General features: G+C 34.6%; 1 protein-coding gene and 1 long non-coding RNA gene across 3 annotated transcripts; one reads left to right on the forward strand and one right to left on the reverse strand.

Moving 5' to 3' along the window:
- Positions 1 to 15538: 15538 nt before the first annotated feature.
- Positions 15539 to 16819, reverse strand: LOC118492245 (serine/threonine-protein kinase STY8-like). 2 transcript variants are annotated; one of them, XM_035990142.1, is made up of 5 exons: positions 16738 to 16819; positions 16551 to 16637; positions 16065 to 16157; positions 15862 to 15972; positions 15539 to 15619 (listed from the first exon to the last, which is right to left on the reverse strand). In XM_035990142.1, the coding sequence occupies exons 2-5, from the start codon at positions 16595 to 16597 to the stop codon at positions 15568 to 15570; spliced, it is 303 nt and encodes a 100-aa protein (XP_035846035.1). In that variant the 5' UTR covers positions 16598 to 16637; positions 16738 to 16819; the 3' UTR covers positions 15539 to 15567. The 2 variants fall into 2 exon arrangements, 1 of the variants encoding a protein (XP_035846035.1); XR_004892784.1 differs by lacking the exon at positions 15539 to 15619 and adding an exon at positions 15713 to 15770 and having other exon boundaries at positions 15858 to 15972.
- Positions 16820 to 20575: 3756 nt separating this feature from the next.
- On the forward strand, positions 20576 to 22270 carry LOC110939040. The gene is made up of 3 exons (XR_002591914.2): positions 20576 to 20684; positions 21210 to 21277; positions 22231 to 22270. It is a non-coding gene; the product is annotated as an uncharacterized LOC110939040 (long non-coding RNA).
- Positions 22271 to 23202: the final 932 nt, after the last annotated feature.

The raw sequence follows: 23202 nt of genomic DNA on the forward strand, positions 1-23202 counted from the left end.
TGCGAAGATGCGGGTGCGGGAGATTCGGCCCATGATGGCGACAAACGCGTGTTTGTATACTTACTTTCCGTATTAGATGCGGGTGCGGGAGATTCGGCCCATGATGGAGATAAACGCGTGTTTATATACTTGCTCTCTGCAGTTGACGGAGTACCCCACCAATTCGGATTCATTTCGAATATATAATGAAGAGTACCTGGTTAAAACAATCAAATCAAACAGTTAAATATGATTTTGAAAGCTTCTGTTAAAAAGATCAAGTGAATGTCGACGAAGGTTGGGTATTATTCAATGAAGGTTCGTTGAGTAGAAGGTGATGAAGTTTGATTATCGACGAAGGTTCGGCCAAGACAAGTAATGACGAAGGTTTACAAGGTTCGTCAATGTACACAAGGTGACGAAGGTTAAATGTTCGGCCAAGACAAGTAATGACGAAGGTTGTATTTGATGTGTGGCGAAGTTTGAAAGTGAGTGGCGAAGTTTGTAAGTTGACGAAGGTTGGATGAGATATTTTTCAACAAAATCAAATCTTATCTTATCTTTTGAACTTTATCCTACTGACACAAATGGTCACTTTTGTCAAACACACCTTATCCTGTGTACCTGTTATTCAACTTGTCATCATTTCAATGGTCAAATTTGTCAAACAATAATAAACAATCAATATCAACAATAATTTAGCAAACTCGAATCTTCAAACATTCAAATAAGAAACCCAGAACGTGAAGAACAATAAGAACATTATGAAGATTCTGGCCAAACTTATCAGCAGATAAAATTTTAGTGACCCAAATTTTTGCTAAAACTTTCAATAAAAACCCACAATAACATACAAGCATGTAATATAACAAGGTTTCCACTAAAACAAGAAGCAAAACATAATGATTTTCAAGGTTTTGAAAAGAAGTTTTTCAGAAAAATGATTTTCAACAAGAGCATAAACTGAAATACACTTTCAAAATCTATCAAAACACGAGAAAATCGACTTGGTTTAAACAAGGAATCGAGCCAATGCTCTGATACCAATTGTAGGTCCACCCGGAGGATCGAGTCAACCTCTATTCCTGTTTTCTGACAAACCCGAAAGTGCGGAATCCAAACGGGTAAGTTAAACCAAGTTACGAACACGTAAGACACAAGATTCAACGATTAACACTCAATGTATTAATGCTATGAAACCGTTACAATGCAATGTTTACAAATGGTCTCTGTAAACTCTCAGTGTGTGTGTTACAGTGTGTTCGTTCTCAAATCTATTCAGACTTGTCTAACCATCTGTGTCTTTAGTCTGATGTATATATAGTGCAATCTTCGGCGAACCTTACACATGTGCAACGAACCTTCATGAAGTCGACGAAGGTTGAACCTTCGTCGACAACAGATGTGATGAACATTAAGCTTAGCGACGAAGATTAACCTTCGTCCAATCAAGGACTTCGTCACAGATCATAAAGGACTTGGCCCAACGGAGTTTCGGCCCATGTGAGTTGATTGGCCCAACAATCATTAAATATACGTTCACATGAATTCTCACAAATCAGATTTGTAAACATTAGTCAACATGTGACATCATCATGACATCATCATGATGATGTCATGATGATGTGTAAACGGGAATTGGTTGGCGGCTCTCCGTGATTCGCGTGTCGAACTCTGGGGCGCACGACGGAGGAATGTCGTGACGTCGGGCTTGAGCCGAACCTAACCGGGTCGAGTTGAGTCGCGCCGAACCGAGTCGCGTCCACATAATATGTATCAACAACAATACAATACAATACAATACAATACAAATTATACTATATATCAATTACAATTCCATCCCGTAACTTTTCTTTCAAACTGATCAACAAGACTTACACAACTAAAGTCCAACAGTTCCCCCTAATTGTTTAAGTCATGCTCTTCCAATCTTCATGTTCCTTCATAGGCAATCTCTGAACCCAGTGTCTTCAACCGTATGTGACTTTGGGATCAACTTCTTGGGAGACTTGTTAATTGGTGATTTCCATGAACCAAAGATGACGTCCCCTGCGCGACTTTCTTCATGTTGTCGCTGCCCTGGCCATCCTTCCTCCTTTTAGACCCACACCAATATGCTTAGTTCGCCCGATGATTTCTTGTCTTCCCTCAGATGATTCTTCCGAATCGTGAAACCCTTTCCTTGATTGAAGAAATGAATCCATGACCTTGATTCTTTGAGCCTTGGATCTGATACCACTATAGATCTTAGGAGATCATGAATTCAACCAATTAATCAAGAACAAAAAAACAAGAAAAAGAAGAAAGGCATTAACCCTAATAGGCAATTGCATTGAAAATGAACAACTGAATCTGATTAATATACAAGATACGGGATATAAACTGAAACCCTAACCTATTTATAGATACTCAACCGTTGTGTCCTGAACCATCGCTTCCCTTCAAGAATCATCGCCACCCTTACTTCAATCGACGTGTCTCTTGATGTTGTTATGGCGCCTTTTCTGAACGTCGTGTCTTCTTTGATACATCGCATCCTTTACAATTAGGTTGTAGAGTTTCTATATTGCCACTTCTAGTCCCTATATACAATCTAACTAATCTAAATACAATACAAACTATACTATATACTATATACTAATTACAATTCCGACCTGTAACTTTTCTTTCAAACTAATCAACAAGACATACACAATTAAAGTCCAACAATAACTGCTACAAGCCCATGACTGCTACAAGTCTCCATATTCCACTTATCAATCCATTTGTAACTCGACTTGTACAACTTGTAAATTGTACCTCACCAATATAAGAAATGAAATATAAGAATATATAACATATATTATAAAATAAAATTAGTCATTGATATGAAGAATATAATACACTTTTAACAGGTGGAACCAAATTTACCGGCGGTGTATAACAAATACTGTATATTCAATGGCGCCTTAGATTTATCATTGTGATAGACTGATGAGCAAGTCAAATGAAAAATGAAGGAGTAAGATAAATAAAATTTGAATTTACTTGAAGAAAGAGAGGAAAGGGTACCGCTAAAAGAGATAGAGGTGATGAAAGAGTAAAGACAGAAACAACCTTGTAGAGGGTCGCAATGTTTTTATTTATATTAAATATGTGGGTAGAAGCTCGATTAATGTCGGTGTACTTAGCGTATCAAACGAAAAAAAAACACTCGAAACATGTCGAAAAGGGCATCTCTCACTTGTTCGGTCCATTAAAAAAATTCATTTACACTAAAAAACTTTATGAGATATCAATTTATTTACCAAAATTCAAATACAGTCATCAAATTAACTAATATTTACCAAAATTCAAATACAGTCATCAAAGTAACTAATAAAAGTAAAATTTCAAATACTATTAATCAAAATAAAATAAGAAACATTTAATCAAAATAAAATAAAAAACATTTTTAGTTTAAATTATGAAACAAATATATTTATATAACTAGTTTAAGACCCCGTGTGTTACACGGGTGGTTTAAAAAAAATATTATTTAACGGTGTTTTCATAAATCTTGTAATAAAAAAAAACAATGTTTAAGACGTAAGAAACATAAAAACTAATTTTAAATCCGTAGATATACGAAGCTCAACCTCTTTCTTGCTAACTTTCTCTGAATCCTTGACGTTAATTGAAGTTGGAGAATTATAGACGTCAACCAGTTTACGCTTGTTTATTTTATTATCACAACTGGTATTCGCATCATCATTGTTAGCGGTTGTGATAGGAGCTTGACTTTTGACATATTGAAGAATGTTTTCATGCTACAAATGTAAAAAGTAAGTGAGTAACAACACAATTTTATAAACTATATAGAACATTTCGACAACCTGCAGAAATGATCTCAAGTATTTATATGTCAATATACATGCAGTTTGGATAAAGTAGATCTTGCTTAAAAATTTAAAGAAAAATACCTAACTCGGAAGCAGTTATTATACCTTCTGTGCTGACGATGACACTCATTGCTCTATGTCTTCAACACGACAAATTTGCGAAAGGTTAAAATGCAACCACCAAAATCAGTACCAAGTTTATCCAGTTTCAAATGACCGATCATCAATGCGCGATCCAACGCTTTTAATCAAAGCTAAAATGAACAAAATATAAGATAATTTATCAACCCATTTACAACCTGCCAACCCATTTGACTGGTTATGTGGGTCATGGGTTAGGGTTAAGTTTTTTCGACGCGAGTAATTAGATAGGTCATGTTATATATACTTGCATTACCTGCTGAGTGGGTAGATACCCCCTCCTATAGTTAAATATTGCATCTTTCTCACTTGTGTCCGCACATGAACCCGCCATGTTTAGTCCAAAAGTTTTTAATTATTTTACTTTTTTTTGCATGTTAATACACTCAAATTACAAATTTACAACAAAGAGTAGAGATCTATGTAAAATACTTACGTTTAAAAATAAAAACATGATGCTCATTGTTTTTTGATCTTTTAAAATTTGACGTATTATACCAGAACAATTTAACTTATGACACAACATATTTTTCAAAATTTTAAAAATCAAACATATTAAACTGCTCACCTGGTCAAGGCACGACCCGTCAAGCGAAAATACAATTATACCAGAGCAATATCTTAACCTCCAGTGTAACATCTCCAATGGCTATGGCTGTTGTCATCTATGGAATCATAATAAAATACAATTAAAACACTTTCAGATTGCTCAAATCACCCAAATGAAGTTCATATACGAAGGCAAAAAGGTTTGAATTCTTGCCATTTTCATCCAACTTGTTAAGTGAAGGGCATTTTCGTCATTTTAGTTATTTGTTTTGTTTATTTATAACAAAATGGCAAGATTAAATGACGGAAACACCCGACTTGTGGTTAAAAATGGATGGAGTTAACGATTCGGATGTAAATGGCAAGATTTCAAGCATTATGGATCCAAATGCACCAATTCTGGAAGTTTTAAGAAGAGAATAATAAATGAAAGCATTTAGACTTACCACTTTAACAGGCTTGTAATTCTGAGGAACAGAAAGCATAAGCTCTTCATTCCAAACTGGATTCAAGTTGCTATTCCTTACAGTTGTCTGTATTGTTTAGCAATTGAGCCAAAGAAGCACATACCCACATATAGGGATGAGCATTTCGAACCGATACCGAACCGTACCAGGTATATTCGGTACTGATACCGGTACCCACTTTCTCCGTGTTTCGGTACCGTACCGTACTGAACCGGTATATTCGGTACCAGTACCCACTTTTCCCGTTTTTCAGTACCGGTACCGAACGGGTACCATGCTCATCCCTACCCACATATTAACACCACTCAAGAAGCATCGACCGAGTAATAAACAAAATCATGCCCTAAAAGATACCCGATCTTGGTCGGCTAGTAGCATCTTTTATAGCATTCGCCAATGTTGGTGCATGTTTGTGACAACAGCTTAGATTTGGTCTTTGGATATCTTGTAATTAGTTAAACGATAAACAGTTAGCGGGTTTAGCTTTGTAATAGTTAGTTGTAATGTTTGGGCTAACTAAACCCATAGAATTGGGTGATGGGGGGCGAATTGGGCATGTCCAATTCGCAGCCCATGATGTTTGACCTAGCCCAAATAGCAAACCTTGTGTTATATAAACAAGGTTAGGCTTTAGGGTTTAGGTTAATCAGTCAATTAGCCAAAACAGTTGTGAGAGATAGAATTTCGTGAGAGCTCCTACAGCTTGGACGAATTTGTGAGAGAGGATTAGGGTTTTGATTGATTGTAATACTTTGGTTTGATAATCAATAGAAAACCCGGATTGAAAGTGATTTGCTGTTTTCTGATTCTACACGTTTCTGCTATATTCTGATCAAGAGGATTCCGCACTCTTGATTGGAAAGACAATTCTGTGAAGATCCATACATCAAGGGGACCTACAATTGGTATCAGAGCATTAGGCTCTTGAAGGCTCGGTTCAGAATTGGCTGCTGCAGAAAACTAGGGTTTTGAATTGTGGTTGAAAAAAAAAATTCGAAAATTTTGTTGTGTTCTTGGGATTTTCGAAAATTTTTGGTCTGTTTGATCTATTTGCGTATTTAATTTTGCTGTTTAAGTGTTTTTGGTTGCAGGTTTGGTTGATTGTTTGAAGAATTTTGGCTGAAAAACTTGAAGATTCGAAGATTTGTTCTTCGTGTTCTTCGTGTTCTTCATACAGTTCTTCGTTGTTTCTTGAAAATTACTAATAGTTTGCTATTTTGATTCTGCAGGAAATTGTTAGGAAATCAGAATAAAATCTTTTCAAACTTTGGAAAGATTTGGTTCTAGCAAATTTGCTGAATTCGGATAAATACTCTGACAGACCAGCGAATTTGTGACCTAGCACCTCGGTGACCGGTGAAATTAAATTTCCCAATTATCTGATCCAGCGAATTTAACTTCGGTGACCGGCGAAATTAAATCCAAAGGCGACTTTGGTAACCGTATAATTTTCCTCAGCGAAATTATTACGGTGATCGGCGAAATTAACCGTCGTGCCAGTGAAATTGACCTGCCAGCGAAGTTATCTAGAGAAATTAACCAGCAAAATTAATTTGATCAGCTAGCATATTTATTCCAGCGAATTTAAAAATCTAGCATATTTATAATTACTCTACCAGCGAAATTAACTTGGTTTGCCAGCAAAATTAGCGTGACACGGTGAAATTAACTTGGTTTGCCAGCATAATTAGCGAGACACGGTGAAATTAACTTGGTTTGCCAGCATAATTAGCGAGACACGGTGAAATTAAGTTGGTTTGCCAGCAAAATTAAAAGGTGGAGTGGAGGAACTAGATACGCATAGAGGAATTAACGTTTTCGTGAATAGAAAGTGATCCATAGCTCGTTTGACGAAACCGTTTGCACCGTTGGACTCGGTTGATTTTTAGGACCAAAAAAAAAACCTCTGGAAAATCCCGAAATAGGTTTTTGATATTATATATCATTGGACTCGTCTTTTCGAGACGATTCTAAGGGTGTAATTTGGTAACCACTGTTTTCGGAGATATTTTGTACGGTTTTGTCAGTCTGTTTCGTTTAAAATGTCGAACATGACCAACTTGAATGCTCCTAAGATGATGAAGGTGGAGAACTATCTTACTTGGAAGGACAGCTTCAAATCCTTCATTAAATCTCAGGATGCACACATGTGGGTATGTATTGAAGATGGGTACGTAAACCCAGTACATGATTTTGAGGGCAGACCACGTAGAACGGACTACGTGAACATGAAAGAGGAAGATAAAAAGATCTATGAGGCTGAAAAGAGAGCTTTAGCTGCAATAAAGACTTCCTTACCTGATAGCATCAAGCATACCTTCTCAAAGTACACAAATTCAAAAGATATGTGGGATGCATTACAGAAGCGATATCAGGGAAATGAAAGTGACACTCAGGCATTCATGGCAGAAATAGTGCCAGTTCATGAGGCTGAAACTACTGTGAGTGATGCTGAATCTGAAGTGAAAAGTGATGAAGCTAAAGTGGATGCTAAAGTAGAGAAAGAGAGTGAAGCTGAACAGGTTGTTGATAATCAAACCACAGAAGTTCATGAGAAAGAGGTACAATCTAATTCTGTGTGTTTGAGGTGTCGTGAACTACAGGGTGAGGTTGACAGGTTGTCAGCTCAAAATCAAAGTCTGGTGAGTGAGATGTCTAGCATAAAGAGTCAAACTTTTTTGCAAAAAGAAACGAATCTTTATACTTGAAGAAGATAAAGGGCTATGAAAGTGAAATTGAAGCTTTAACATGCAAGTTAAATGAAAAACTTCAAGTAATAGACTTAGCTCATGAAATGATGGCTGAGAAAACAAAAGAGATTTCTGAAAAATGCAAAGAGTTGTCAGATGCACAACTCAAAATTATTGAACTTGAACAGAAATTAAGTCAATTCAGAGATTCGTCTTTTGTTATGAAACACATGATGGGTGGGTTAAAGAAGAGTAATGACAAGACCACTGTGGGCTTCCAGGGCTTTAATGAAGTCCCACCTCCTCTTAGTCATGACTATTCTTTCCTGCCTGGTGAAGATGAGCTAGCAGCCTATATGTCAACTGCACCAAGTAGTTTCGGATCGACATCAAGTCAAGGTGAAGGGTCTGAGAGTGGTGATGCTAGGAAGAACACTAACAGGGAATCTTTGAAAAAGAAAAATTCACCTCCTAAGAGCAAAAATCAAACTTTTGTTAAAAAGATTAATTTTGTTCAAGGTAGTGATATGAAAAATGAAACCGCTGTTATTGAAAAAGAATCGAATGTAGAGTTTGCTAAAAATAAAAACAAAGAAAAATCTGAATCAAAGCAAACTGAACAAAATTCTTCCAAGGCATCATCACCATCTGACAAGGGATCTACCTCAGAGACTCCAACTAAGAAGTCTTTGAAAAGGAGATCGTGCTTCCGGTGTCACATAAAGGGACATGTAGCTAGCTGCTGTCCTAACAAAAATAGTGAAGCACAAATGAGTGACAAACAGAGAGGGAAATTACCAGTGAAGAGTGGTGATAGTGAGGAGAAAGGTTCAAATTCTCCAAAGAAATCTGCTCCTAAGCAACCACAGAATGTTGCTGTTGGTGTAGATAAGGCTGAAAAAGGAACTCCACAAGTTCCTCGTTTTCAAAGAAATCAACAAAGATTTCAGCCTAGATCTCCACCAGGCAGATATCAGAGACCTAGAAGCAGTTCACCTAGGATGAACAATTTTAATGGAAATACAAATAATTTCAGAAGTCAAGGTCAATATCAAAATCGATACCAAAATAATGGTGGTCGAACTTTTTATAACAATGGCTTTAGAAATTACAACAATAATGCTTCTTGGAATCAAAATTCAAGATTTCAAAATCAAAATTTCCAAAGGTCAAATAGTCCAAATGTATATAGGAACCCTCAGGACCAAAGACCTAGTGGAAATCAAAACCCATTTCCATCAACAGGTCTGAGATCCAAGACTCCAGTTAGGAGTAATGGATATTGGATGGATGTTCCAGTTGTTGGTGAATTTGGACGACCCAAGACCATTAAGGCTTGGGTCCCCCAATCTAACTAATTTCTTAGTTGGTGTGTGTAGGAGCTGCATAGGAGGATTATCAACTTATGTGATAGTGGCTGCTCTAGGCACATGACGGGGGATGTGAGATTGTTGATATGTACATATTTTAAATGATTTAAATTGATGTTCAAAGTGCTGAGTCGACACAGAAGATAACCTGGAAGATCTTTATACTAAAGCATTTGACAGGGCTCGCTTTGAACATTTAGTCGAACTCAACGGGATGAGGAATCCTGAATAACTGGTTTTTCATAAGAATTTTTTGTAAATAGTTTACTGTTTTCTTAAAAATCAAAAACACAAAAAAAAATTTGAAAAATCAAAAACATAAAAAAAATAGAAAATCAAAAATGAGATTTCACTGTGTGAAAAAGAAGAAATGATAGTACATCAGCAAGTTAGACTGTCACACTGAAACTGAATCATAAATTGCTTAAGTGTGATAGCAGCTTCATCATATGATGTACCAGTAGGCAAAAGCGTGAAATAATCAACTTACCAATGTGATATAAACTTAAATGAACTGAATATGAGTGGGGAACATATCAGTGATGTATGGTTTAATGACCTTAATTCTTGCGTTGATAGATTGCCAAAATCTGAAGTTTTGGGTCTTTATATTGTTGTTTCAACTAGGGATATCTTGACTGTCTGTTTGTTAGAACTAAAATTGTACATGACCCCAGGAAAGATAGTCACTTGGAATTAGCTCATTTCTATTTGAATGTCTGTATATTTTCCGATACACATAATTTTGATCTGATTCTGAAATCTTCTCTGAAAAAAGTCGTGTACCTCCTCTGCTGCATCCAGATATATGCTGACCTGGAGGTGCTAGGCAACGACAGCTTCTGCTGCATCCAGATACATGCTGACCTAGCTGTTCGTTGTCGCGCTATAGATCTAATACACCCGAAAGAGGCCCTCAAGTGCCCAAAAGAAACCCAAGAAACCTATATCAAACTGAGAAAATCTCATTTGATCTGTATATTATACCATCTCTACTAAAGATCTATTCTATTCTCTTCTCAACCTATTCCCAGTTAAGATTTCAGAAATAAGGATTGGACTTGTGAAATATGTGGTAGGGAAGATACTTGCATGATAGAGTGTGCTGTTTATATTTCCAGGATTTTATTAGTATTTATTTGGGTGTTCATGGTTACGAAATCAAAACATGATAAAACAGATTATATGCAGAACTAGACACAGTCAGGATATCTTGAAGGATGATATCAGTATACTCACCTACTACGATGAATCTTTGTGCATACCTTGATCGTGGGGGTATATCATGTTGTGGGACACGCTCATATATCAGTAATAAAATTACCTTAACGTATCATATGGTAATGGTACTTGAAATGTTCATGCATTTTGTTTAAGTGGACAAACATACTGGTAATCGTCTTGAACTGCTTTTCACTGAACATTACATAAAGAATTATCTAATTGTGTGAAACAGTTTAATTGTGCTGATATGATCTTCTTACCAGTGATTCTCACAAAAATAGAGTGTTTATTGCTTTTGTATTTACTTGCTTTCAGAAAAATATAAAAATCCAAAAATAGTGTCTTTTTCTGTTTAAAATTCTTAACGTACGGAAAACTGTTATTCATGGAGGAATTGTTACTGATAGGGGGAGACGGTGTTAGTAAGTGAGTTCAAATTTTAACTTCTGCAGGTTCTTGTGTGTTGAGCAAAATGTTTTGCGTGTTGATGATTTTGAAAAAGCTTAATCTGTTACACAGTTTAACTAATCTCTTGAAAAATAATAATTTATTTAACTTATGTTGAAAAATTCTTATGGTTTCTCGAGATGTTGGTTTTATAGTGTTCAGATTGAAGCGGTTTGTTGCTGAGAAGTTGCTGTGAAGTGTGAAGATGAGAGTTTGATTGGCTGCATGGTAGAACCTCCTTTCTAAATTGCAAACAAGATTGAAGAGTTTGAAGATTGCTTTGCAAATGCTAAATTGGAGTTTACTCAAACGCTAACGTGTTGAAGATTTGGTGATTGGATGCATCAGCTTAGGAGGAGTCTGTTGCTGACAGAAGCTATTGAAGCTGAAGCTATCCAAAGACCAAAGACAGTGCAAGATTACTTGAAGATTGCAAGAAGACCGAAGACAAAGTTTTGACTCAAGACAAAGTTTTTATGAAGCTATTGTCAAGGGGGAGTTTGTTGGTGCATGTTTGTGACAACAGCTTAGATTTGGTCTTTGGATATCTTGTAATTAGTTAAACGATAAACAGTTAGCGGGTTTAGCTTTGTAATAGTTAGTTGTAATGTTTGGGCTAACTAAACCCATAGAATTGGGTGATGGGGGGCGAATTGGGCATGTCCAATTCGCAGCCCATGATGTTTGACCTAGCCCAAATAGCAAACCTTGTGTTATATAAACAAGGTTAGGCTTTAGGGTTTAGGTTAATCAGTCAATTAGCCAAAACAGTTGTGAGAGATAGAATTTCGTGAGAGCTCCTACAGCTTGGACGAATTTGTGAGAGAGGATTAGGGTTTTGATTGATTGTAATACTTTGGTTTGATAATCAATAGAAAACCCGGATTGAAAGTGATTTGCTGTTTTCTGATTCTACACGTTTCTGCTATATTCTGATCAAGAGGATTCCGCACTCTTGATTGGAAAGACAATTCTGTGAAGATCCATACATCAAGGGGACCTACAGCCAAAATGCCAGTTACAAGTACAGAAAATAAAAGACCAGCTAAAAATATTAAAAAAAATACTAATCATTGAACCCATTTCACTTTGGGTAACTTCAAGCTCTTATTTTGACTCATTTAAGATAAAATTTTATAGCTTTATATTTTTGAACCATCTAGATATAAAACAACCCAGTATAAATGGGTCAAAATTTGTTACATCTAATTATATGGTCTATTTCCAAGATATAAGTATAAAAGGAGGTAAGCCCATAAAGTGAAACTTATAAGGAACAATACCTCTTTAGAATCTTTGAAACCGACTCTCAAGTCTAGACCACCATGTAACCAATAAGCAATCATTTGCATTTCAAGTAGTCAATAAAGGTGAAACCGGTTATTATCAATTTACATATCCATACCAGTTCAGTCCATTTGGGCCACCCCAATTTTACCTACATTGTTTTATTTGACCCGTTTTAGATACAAATACAGCTGAATCAACTCGTTTGCAAGTAAATAGGTCAAAATTACCATCTTTTCGTATAAAAAAACTAAAAGAAACTCTTTCGGAAGGAAGAAGTTAGGTAAAGACTTGAAGACATTACTAATTTAATAATTAATTAACCAACAAATAATAATCAATCATACATACCATGATTATTTGTTGGGGAGTCTTGCTTTGAGCTCATCAGCAACATCGTCAATGAACTCGTCGGTGTTCAAATAATGCTCCCTGCTCAGACTGGAAAATATTTTAAAAGTGTTTAGAGATATAAATAAATATAAAAAAATATTCACTAAACTAAATATGGAAATGAGACCTACTGTAGATGACTCTTTCCCCATTCTATCAGTTTGTTGCGTTCTCGACTGTTGCTCTAATCCAAACATATCAGATCCAGAAGACACAGCCAGTGTACCTACGTTAATGTAACAACATCAAAAATCAATTTAAACCTAAAAAGTCCCCAAATGTAGATAAATGACAAAATCAACACACAATTATCAAATACAGAGAAAATAACTAAAATATACATCTTTGACCCTTTTTTTTTGCAAAATAGACATCACGTTTAGACTTTTGAAAACTACTTAAACCAATCATATTGCACCAAGTAAGCTTCGTCGGCTGAGGTGAACACACTAAGTCGTCAATTGCCGACAAAAGTGCAAGCTAAGCCATTGATTTCTGACAAAAGCATCGGCTGAGCCAACGATTTACTACGAAAGCGCCAGCTAAGGCGTCACTTTTTGAACTTTTTGGGAAAAAAATACCAGTTTAGCATACACTTTCAACGAAAGCGAAGGCTGAGCCAGCATTTTTGTTTATGTTGGAAGTTTTGAAGTCAATAGTGATTATTCTTGTAATTTTACAACTACTTCACACATGACCACCGCTTAAAGAGCTTTTAGAGAACTCTGTTACTCTTGACATTATACTTCATCAACTACATGCAGTCTGCTTCAAAAAGCTTCAAAAAGCTGAGTTAACTGACAGTCATGTACAGACACACAACCAGACTAAGTTGCCGGGTCACCTTTTCCTAGAAAAAATCCCAAACAATCCGACCCGAATAACCCATACCCGAACAACTCGAACTTTAAATGGGTCGGTTATCGGGTCACCTTTTCCTAGCAAAAAAACCGAACAGACTTGATTCAACGCCATACAGTAACTAAGTCACTAAGATGAAGTAACCGACATGAAGAGAGATACCTGAGAAGGCTTTACGGAGTTATTCGACGTCATCCGAGACGGAGATATCATGTGCAGGAACGACCAAAACCTATCCAAAATACCTAAATTCTTGTAAATTATTTTCTTTATAATGCATCAAAACGTTATTGAAACCATCGAAACACACAAATTATCATATATAATGAATAATAACAATCATCAAACTAAACAATTCGATTTCATTATTTCAATCAACATGATCAGATCACAGTACTGATTGCGTTTTCAAGATCAGATTCATCATAATAATACTTCATAGAAGACTGAATCAGAGTTGATTCAACGACAGATTACAGTAACTAAGATGAAGGACACGACATGAAGAGAGATACCTGAGAAGGCTTTACGGAGCTGTTCGACGTCGTCGGAGACAGAGATATCATGTGCCGGAACGATCAAAACCTCTCCAAAATACATAAATTCTTGTAAATTATTTTCTTTCTAAAGCATCAAACGTTATTGAAACCACCGAAACACACAAATTATCATATATAATGAATAATAACAATCATCAAACTAAACAATTGGATTTCACTATTTCAATCCACATGATCGGATCACAGTAATGATTGCGTTTTCAAGATCAGATTCATCATAATAATACTTGATAGAAGACTGAATCAGACTTGATTAAACGCCATAGATTACAGTAACTAAGATGAAGTAACCGACATGAAGAGAGATACCTGTGAAGGCTTTACGGAGCTGTTCGACGTCGTCGGAGACGGAGATATCATGTGCAGGAACGATCAAAACCTCTCCAAAATACCTAAATTCTTGTAAATTATTTTCAAGACCATGTACTTAGCCGATTATTTTCAATACGATTAACCTATTTGACCTATCTGAGAAACACATGCCTTTTGTTTCATTTTTATGAATCTTTTGAATATCATTCAGATTATTTTCAAAGCATTTGACCCATTTAGCCTAGCTTAGCTTGTTTGACCCGTTAAATAAAATACATAACCAAAATCGATGTGTTTCTAAGATAATGAGTTGAACCGCCACCAAGCCACCACTATCAACTCACAAAATCTAGTGCAAAGATAAAAAAATGCTTTCTTTTGTTTAAGCCCTCGCGGAGCATGTATATCTCAAACTTATTTGTTATAAATCTCTAACCATTTGAACATACATGTCAATGTGTCATATTCACTGATATCTTTCCTCTATTCCGAGAGACCGTGACAAAAAAAAATGGAATTGCTCAACGTCCTAAAATTAACACTATGACTCTACTCAGTAAGATCTTTTGGTCCAGTTTGAATAAATAAGCAAAAAAATCTATGTATTTTTTATAGCATGAGTCACATATTGATTAATTAAAGGAAAAGAGAAATATTCTTACCATTGTATGCGTTTTTATTAAATTCAGTTGAACCATATGCAAAGATGCAAACATTGTAACCATCACGAGCATAGCAAATGAGGGACTTGGTACCAATCTACAAAAACCCCAACTGCGTAAAGGAAAAAAACATATTCATATTTGAAAAAATTAAGAAATAATTACATAACGCCAACTAATTACATAACGACAACTAAGACCATATGCATATTGCCCAAATTTCCATGGAGAAACCCTTTCTGGTCTCATCATCAACGTGGATTCATTCCAATTGACCTGGAGTTAACGGGGCTTAGGGTAATTTTCTATTAATTCTTTGTGGGCCGTTTAGTTATGAACAGGTTGATTTGGGTTATGACATCTCTAAAGGGGACAATAAGATAAAAGAAACTAAAAAAAATACAACTTTGAGACAAAATATAATTTGGTCGGGGGAGCCCAACTTGACCCGAACAGTACAAATGATTACTCGTTTTGATCCCTACGTGTTAGTAGATATGTTCATCAAGAGATCTTTTCCAGTAGGTCGATTACCTTAAACCCTCAACCCATTTTTAAAAATAAACCAATTTCGAAGCTAAACTAATGTTGAAATAAAGCGAAGATTTGGGACCTGATCATTTACCGGTATAGGCAATGATGTAGAAGTTTATTATGAATATATATTCATTTGAAACACAAACCATTAAAACAATTGTAACAAAAGATTGTCAAGAGCAATACCTGCAGTGAGATCATCTGCGCATCTTAAAGATGTCAAATTACCTAACCTTTCACGCTCCCCATCAGCATGATTGACCTGGATGGGACACACTCCCTGTAAAATAAACTCAAATCATTATGCCTTTCACTTGAAAAGATATCACCAATTTCTTAAAAAATGTACCATCATAGTGAAAGAACACACTGACCCTTAGCAATATATGCTGATTATGTAAAGGCATGTATTCCCCTATCAGCCTCTTTGGCTATCATTTCACCAACTATAAACTCACTAAAACTCAAAACAGAAGCCATAATAGATATAAAAACAAACTGCACACTTAAACTTTTACCTACACTAATATGACTTCAAATGCAGGTCTATTAACAGGATCTTCAACCATCCGCAAAACTCTTTTATGCGTGATCACATCCTCCCCACTCTCCACGTTCACATCCAACACATATCTGTCACCAACATGAAGAACTAAAAATCAAGAATGTGAAGAATCAAAAAGTTTTTTTTTAATTAAAAAATAAATAAAAGGGTGGGGGTGAACTTGGATCTTGAGAAGCTTAAAGTCTTCATCTTTAGCCATCTGTTCAAGCGCCTTGAATACGTCTTCAGCGTTAATTGTTTGCCTCTTCGATTCCTTGCATATGTCATTTGCCCTAAAAAAATCACAACAAAACTGGGTTAAAAGATCACACCAACATCAAACTATACATTAATATATCATTTGCCCTATAAAATTTACAACAAAACTGGATTAAAAGATCACACTAACATCAAACTATACATTAATACGTAATTCGACCTATAAAGATTACCACGAAACAGGATTAAAAGGTCATACCAGCATCAAACTATACATTAATATGTCACTTGCCTTATACCTATTACAACAAAACTGAATTAAAAACCGCACCAACATCGAACCATACATTAACAGCAATTAAAACTTATTTCCAACAAAATAACTATTGAAATCAACTATAACATAAAATTCGCCTGTTCAAACTCAGAAAATATTACTTAATTGTACCTATCGCCATGAACAAATTTGCTAGTGTATTTGCCGAGCATCACCATGCGTCGAAAATTCACGAGATAGATAACCCTGTATAAACACCTATTATCAAAATCATCAACAAAACTCCGAATCAACAAAATGACCAATCGGCAAATCTAAGAAGGATAAAAATACGTATATAGAAGGTAGAAGATGATACCTGAAATCTTTATTCGTGAGGTATTGACGACAGAGATGTGATGCGATTTAGGGATGAATGAGAATATTATTCGATGAATCAAGTAGTAAAACAATTAAAATAGAATCTCAAGATTATAGAAGAACAATGGATTGAATGTAAACCCTAGCCTTGTTTTATGAAAAACTTACATAATAAAGATCGAAAACAACTTACCAGGTTTCTTTCTCAATCATAGAGCAAACATATCTAGGGTTCTTTCAAGTGGAAAGAGATGAAACGTCGGAAGATGCATAGATGAAACTAAAGATTATTGCTCAAGAATCAAGATCTAGATGAAATCGAATAGTTAAAGCGTACCTTTGGAATCGCCCATTTAGAATACGGAGAGATTTAGGGTTCTTGAAGAAGCTTCAATCAAATAGGAGAATGAAAAAGGAAATTCGGATTTTGAATATTAGATTGATTGAAGAGGGACGACCGCGTGAATGAAATAGAGGAGAAATCAAAATCCCGCTCAAAAGGAATTATCAGCCTTTAGAGCAAGTCCACATCATCAAAATGATTGGCTAAGAATAGCCCTTGTGGCCTAAGAGAATTCATTTAGTATAATAGATAGATTATGTGATTTCCAGTAAACCTATGGGCTCTAAAACATTGTTTTGTTTTCAAGGTGCTATATATAAAATGTATCGTTTGGTTTTACTAGTTTTAATATATTAATATAATATCCAGCTAATATTACAAATTAAAAAGATATATTATCAAATCAAATACTTATCATTTCTTTAGTCTTCCCATTCTCTCTCTCCCCTCTGCAGTCCGCATTACACACACCCCAATCCCAATCCCAATCCCAATCCCAATCCCAACACCACCACCTAACCACCACAGCACCACCACCACCACCACATAACCACTCTGTCACCGCCAAACACCTGTTTTCAAGCGAAGGTGCGGTTCTAGGCAGTAGATCGGTGCGTGATTAGTATTAATACTGATCCAGATCCGTGTCTCCTTATCTGCTTTCGAACTAACAAATAATCCATAAAATGCAAAATACGATCTCCATGGTGGTTCACCGCTAAGGCAGACGAAGATGATGATGAAACCATCGTTTGCAGGAGGTGGCGGCTCTGGTGGGCACCGTGTTTACAATCGTCCGGGGACCCAACATATTAGCTAAACGATGGATGATAACTGCATATGGGTTTACATCGGTGACTGCGTAATAGACTATTTCCGGTGTTTTAAGATCACTGCAGTCCCGATCTAGCATTGCATGTGGTTTTCTCGACCCATTTTGTGTCGGATAGGGTTTAAAGGTAAGCTTCCGACCACTTTTCCGATTTTCCAGCTACAATTTTTATTTTTTCTGGCTATTAACGACATTTCTTTCATAGGGATATTATCTTAGCAGCGACGAAGTGGGTATGACAGTTGGTGTGGACTGATGCGGTGCGTGAAGACGGTTGCAAATTGTCCGGCACAGTGTTTGTTTGAATAAATTGTAATTTTAGACAGAAGGGTAAAATTGTAATTTGTCGGTGGCACTGTAGCCACCGATCTTTTGTTTTAAGATTATATAAATTTTTTAAAAAGCTAATGATGTACAATGCAAGAACCAATTCAGGGGTTGTTTGGTAGCCTCTTAATAACCATTCAAATGCTACCTCTTAATGGTTTAAAACCTCTGAATGAATAAGAGGTAACCTCAAGTCTGAATGGTTAAGAGGTAACCTCTGAATGGTAAATCGTCACATGTCACATTTTTCTACCTTCTCATTGGTAAAATTCTTAATGGTTCCATTAAAAGGTAGCCTCTTAATGACCATTCAAAGGCTACCAAACAGCCCCTCAGTAAAATATTTTACATGCCATAAACACGTATTTCATAGTAAATGAATTGTAAGGACCAAATCTAATGTTTTAATCATAATACATCAACGAGAAATATGATTAATTTTACAATAATAATGAAATTAGGTTTGCGGCCCATAAGACCACCCGTAGTGGTTAAGAAAAATAATGCCCCCATCATGGGGCATTATCCGACACGTGTCATCCAGTTAGCATGAGGCGTTATTGCAAAAGTGGCGTAGTGGGAATAATGCCTAATAATGCTCATTCCAATCATTAAACAAAAAAAAAACTAGTTGCTCATTGGCTAGTCAAACTTGGACCCACTCCTATTGGCCACATGCTTTGCATATTCAGCGTTATTATTAAAACGCCAGAATAACCACCACAAGTGGCCTAGTGGTGGAGTGACTTGGGTTCTCCAATGGAGACCCAAGTTCAATTCCCATTAGTGCCACTTTGGTGGCCACCGACACCCGCTTTAAAGCCGGACCGAGGACACTCGAGGTCTCGGGTTTGAAACATGTTTCTTACCCCTCTTTGATGGCTATGGGTATTTGCCGCCAGGGATCCTTGTCGGGTGGTGAACTGGGAAGGGAGATCCCTTCCGCGGTCAGGGGTACCGTGCAACTACCCTTTTTTTTTTTAAAACGCCAGAATCAAATTTTTGATTTTTTTTAAATAACGTCTACCGTAATGGGGGTGGGGGCGTTTCCGGACGGTTTTTTTTTCAACTTTTTTTAAAAATACCGTCCCACTACGGCTGTTTTAATTGTTATATGAACACTAAATGGAATTCGACCCAATATTTTCTCTTTACTAGCAATTTCGGTTCCCAAGGAAAAATTAGGTGAAGGGGAACCAGAACCTTAAGATCTTTGGTAAAGTTTACTTTTTGATTTTTCCTATTTTTGTGGTCGCTTTCTTTTACTTGTTTTGTTTTTTAAGTTTTGCCCTAGTTTTGTATTTAACATCCATTGACCATTGTTCCCATCCCGTGTTTTTTTTTCTTGTTCACTTTAATTTTACGTCTCAAATGATGTAGAAGCATGATGTTATTCTTCGACATGTGGTCGAGTTATTTCACTATTTGAGAAGTCATCCTCACTCCACAAAAATTCCCATCGTGTACAATCAAATCGGTTTTGTTGGACCAATGTTCAAAAGAGTTACATGATGCTCTTGATTTTTACACGATGAATCTGAAAAGATTTAGTGTGGGTAGGTTAGGGTTTATGTTATTCGGTCTTTCGAGAATCATGATATTGATGCAGGGATAATTTTGGAGAATTAAGATTTTAATTAATCAGACATAAAATAGAATTTCTTTCACATCTATATATATATATAAATGAGATGGATTTGGGCTATGTGTCCTTTGTCTTTGGCCATCTAGGCTGATGTGGCAATTTGGTTTAGGAGGGAAATCCCAATTTGCTTTATACAATCACGATTCCAAGGAAAAAAGGCGGGATCCGAATTGAGTTGGGTCGGGTTTTTCGAATTCGGGTCATAGTATATATTTCCTTTTTTTCTCATTCTTCTTGCACACACTTTACAAACCCTAAAAAACTAAGTTGCATCCTCTCTCCTATCACCACCACCAAGATCCTCAATTCTAAACCATAGCCAAATCTCTGCAACATCATCTTCTTCACACAAATCAATCCTATTAACCAATCAAAGGTATGTTTCTATGTTTTTAATTTTATTGTTTCTGATTTCTTTGTTTTACGATTGTAATCTACACAATCGATCCTAAATCTACTTTATTTATGTTATTCAATTCTTTAGAAACTTGATTTTATAAAGATTGTGTCGAATGCTATTAACTTCTTCTTTGTCCTAAACTTTGTAGATCTGATCATAAAAATTGAAGGTATATTGTTGTTTTAATTTGTTGTTTATCTATTGTGTATCTTTAATCTAGCGATTGAACATTTATCTTTCTATTTTTTTTTTTTTTTTTGCAAACAAAATCAAGATCACAGGTTTTATTATCATCATCTACATATATCAAAGTTACTGATTTTTGTTGATTTTGTTTTTCATGTGGAACCCTAAATCTTGGATAAAATCGGACTCCGATCATTCGTGAAACAACAGAGGTTAGTTAAATGTTATAGCTGTTTTCTTTTTTTTAACTTTGTGTAGGTTTGATTTTATCCTTTCTATTCGGTATTTCTTTTTTTTTTTCGTTGTTTGTTGGTTGTTTGTTGATGATGATTTTGCATTATCCGATTCCAATCATATGAAATGATATTTTGTTGATGTTTTGATTTTGTTCTCATGTTACTCATATTTTTATTTACAGTCTTTTAGTTTGTTGTTGATGATGATATGTTTTGATTGTGTCCGATGTTTTTTGATTGTGTTGATGAAGATTTACAGTGGTCTGATATTTTTTCATCCGGTATAAAGTTTTTGTCTTCGGAATATTGATTTTGGTTCTAAAAAATAAATATTTTTTATTTTTTTTTAAACCGTTTCTTTTTATTTTTGAATTTGGAAGTTTCTCAATTGATTAAATTATCTTTTAAAGCTTATTGATTGTTGATATAGGAATATTGATTGTTTTTCTATAAATACTTTACCGTTTTATTTTTTTAAAAACCTTCATATATATTTTTCAGATATGCATCCCTTGCACAACAGTCCTTCATTTTTAAAGCTTATTGATGAAGATGACCCGATATTTTTGGTACGTTTATGTGTATTCTATTTACTAATCATATTTTAAGTAAACTGATATATATCTTTTTTATTTTGTTTTAAACTTATAGCAAATAAATGGTGATCTATATTTAGTATGATAATTTATGGCATTGGATGTGAGTGATATAATTTTCAGAATTCAAATTTTAAATTTTAAATTTTGAGGTTTCTAATTTAAATTTTAAATTTAAAATTTTGAGCAATTTTAAATTTCGTTTTAGTGATTTATTTTTAGTATGATAATTTTGCGGAATTAAGGTTTCTGTTTCTATAAATAAATAGTGTTACGTTTTTTGAAACCTCAAATTTAAAATTTTAAGGTTTCTATTTATATTTCCGGAATTTAAATTTTAAATTTAAAATTTTGATCAATTTTAAATTTCATTAGTGAATTATTTTTAGTATGATTATTTTCCAGAATTAGGGTTTCTATTTCCGGAATTCAAATTTTAAATTTATATTTTTGAGCAATTTTAAATTTTGTTAATGATTTTTTTTTTGAAACCTCAAATTTAAATTTTAATGATTTATTTTTAGTATGATAATTTTTCCGGAATTAAGGTTTCTATTTAAATTTTAAATTTAAAAGTTTTCCATTAATGTGTTTCATTTTAAATTTCGAATCTGTAAATTGAATTTAAATTTGAAAGGTTAGATTTTCCTAATAAGTTTGCTTGATTTACGGGATTGGATATTAGTGATTTGATTTTCAGATTTTAAATTTTAAATTTTGAAGTCAATCATTATTTTAAATTTAAATTTTGAAGTAAACCATTATTGTGTTTGATTTTAAATTTTGTATGCTTTGAAAGATTGATGTTTTTTTATGAGATGCTTTGACTATATTATTTGTAATTTTAGGGATGCTTCGAGTGTTTGACTTTTGTTTTTGTACTCGAGTTGCATATCTCACAAACTTTTTGTGTTTTGTAATTTTAGGTGAAGAGCTTCTTTCAGACTCCTTCCCCTACAAGGAACTCTTGAATGGGTTCCTATGAGAAGGTGAAGAAAAGGTATATCTTGCACTGTTTTGTGAGTTATAATTTTTTGTATTTTAGTTATAATTTTTGTATTTAATTAGTTTCTAATTCTTTAAAGATGTCTTTAATTTCTTTTTAAATCTGTTTTTGTTTCTATAAATAGATTAGTGTTGTTAAAGATGATTTTTGTATTCGAAATTATGATTCGGTTTCTGTAAATAGACTTTGTTTCTACAAATAGATTACCGTTATATTTTTTTTTTAAACAATGGTTACTTCCTTTGCAGTTATGGATAATGAAAACAATGCTCCTTCGTTTTTAAAAACCTTCATATATATTTTTCAGATATGCATCCCTTGCACAACAGTCCTTCATTTTTAAAGCTTATTGATGAAGATGACCCGATATTTTTGGTACGTTTATGTGTATTCTAATTACTAATCATATTTTAAGTAAACTGATATTTATCTTTTTTTATTTTGTTTTAAACTTATAGCAAATAAATGGTGATTTATATTTAGTATGATAATTTATGGCATTGGATGTTAGTGATATAATTTTCAGAATTCAAATTTTAAATTTTAAATTTTGAGGTTTCTAATTTAAATTTTAAATTTTAAATTTTGAGCAATTTTAAATTTCGTTAGTGATTTATTTTTAGTATGATAATTTTGCTTATTAAGGTTTCTGTTTCTATAAATAAATGGACTTACGTTTTTTGAAACCTCAAATTTAAAATTTTAAGGTTTTCTGAAACCTCAAGTTTAAATAAATGGTGTTACGTTTTTTGATTTATTTTGAAGTCGTGAAGAAGAATAAGTGAGACATGTGTAGCAGATATTAGTGAGTGCACAACACATTAGTTAGGGTTTTGAATTATTCCTACAGGTTAGTGATGTTAGAGATTGTGTTATGAGAAATGTGTAGATT

Source organism: Helianthus annuus, chromosome 5 (genome assembly GCF_002127325.2).
Source record: "Helianthus annuus cultivar XRQ/B chromosome 5, HanXRQr2.0-SUNRISE, whole genome shotgun sequence".
NCBI classification, from domain to species: domain Eukaryota; kingdom Viridiplantae; phylum Streptophyta; class Magnoliopsida; order Asterales; family Asteraceae; genus Helianthus; species Helianthus annuus.

Coding starts and splice junctions, on each gene's coding strand:
- LOC118492245 (XM_035990142.1), bottom strand. CDS start 16,597: ATGGTGATGCTCGGCAAATACACTAGCAAATTTGTTCATGGCGATAG. Junction 16,158..16,550: donor AAATTTGTTCATGGCGATAG/GTACAATTAAGT, acceptor GACATATGCAAG/GAATCGAAGAGGCAAACAAT. Junction 15,973..16,064: donor TTAAGCTTCTCAAGATCCAA/GTTCACCCCCAC, acceptor TGTTGGTGACAG/ATATGTGTTGGATGTGAACG.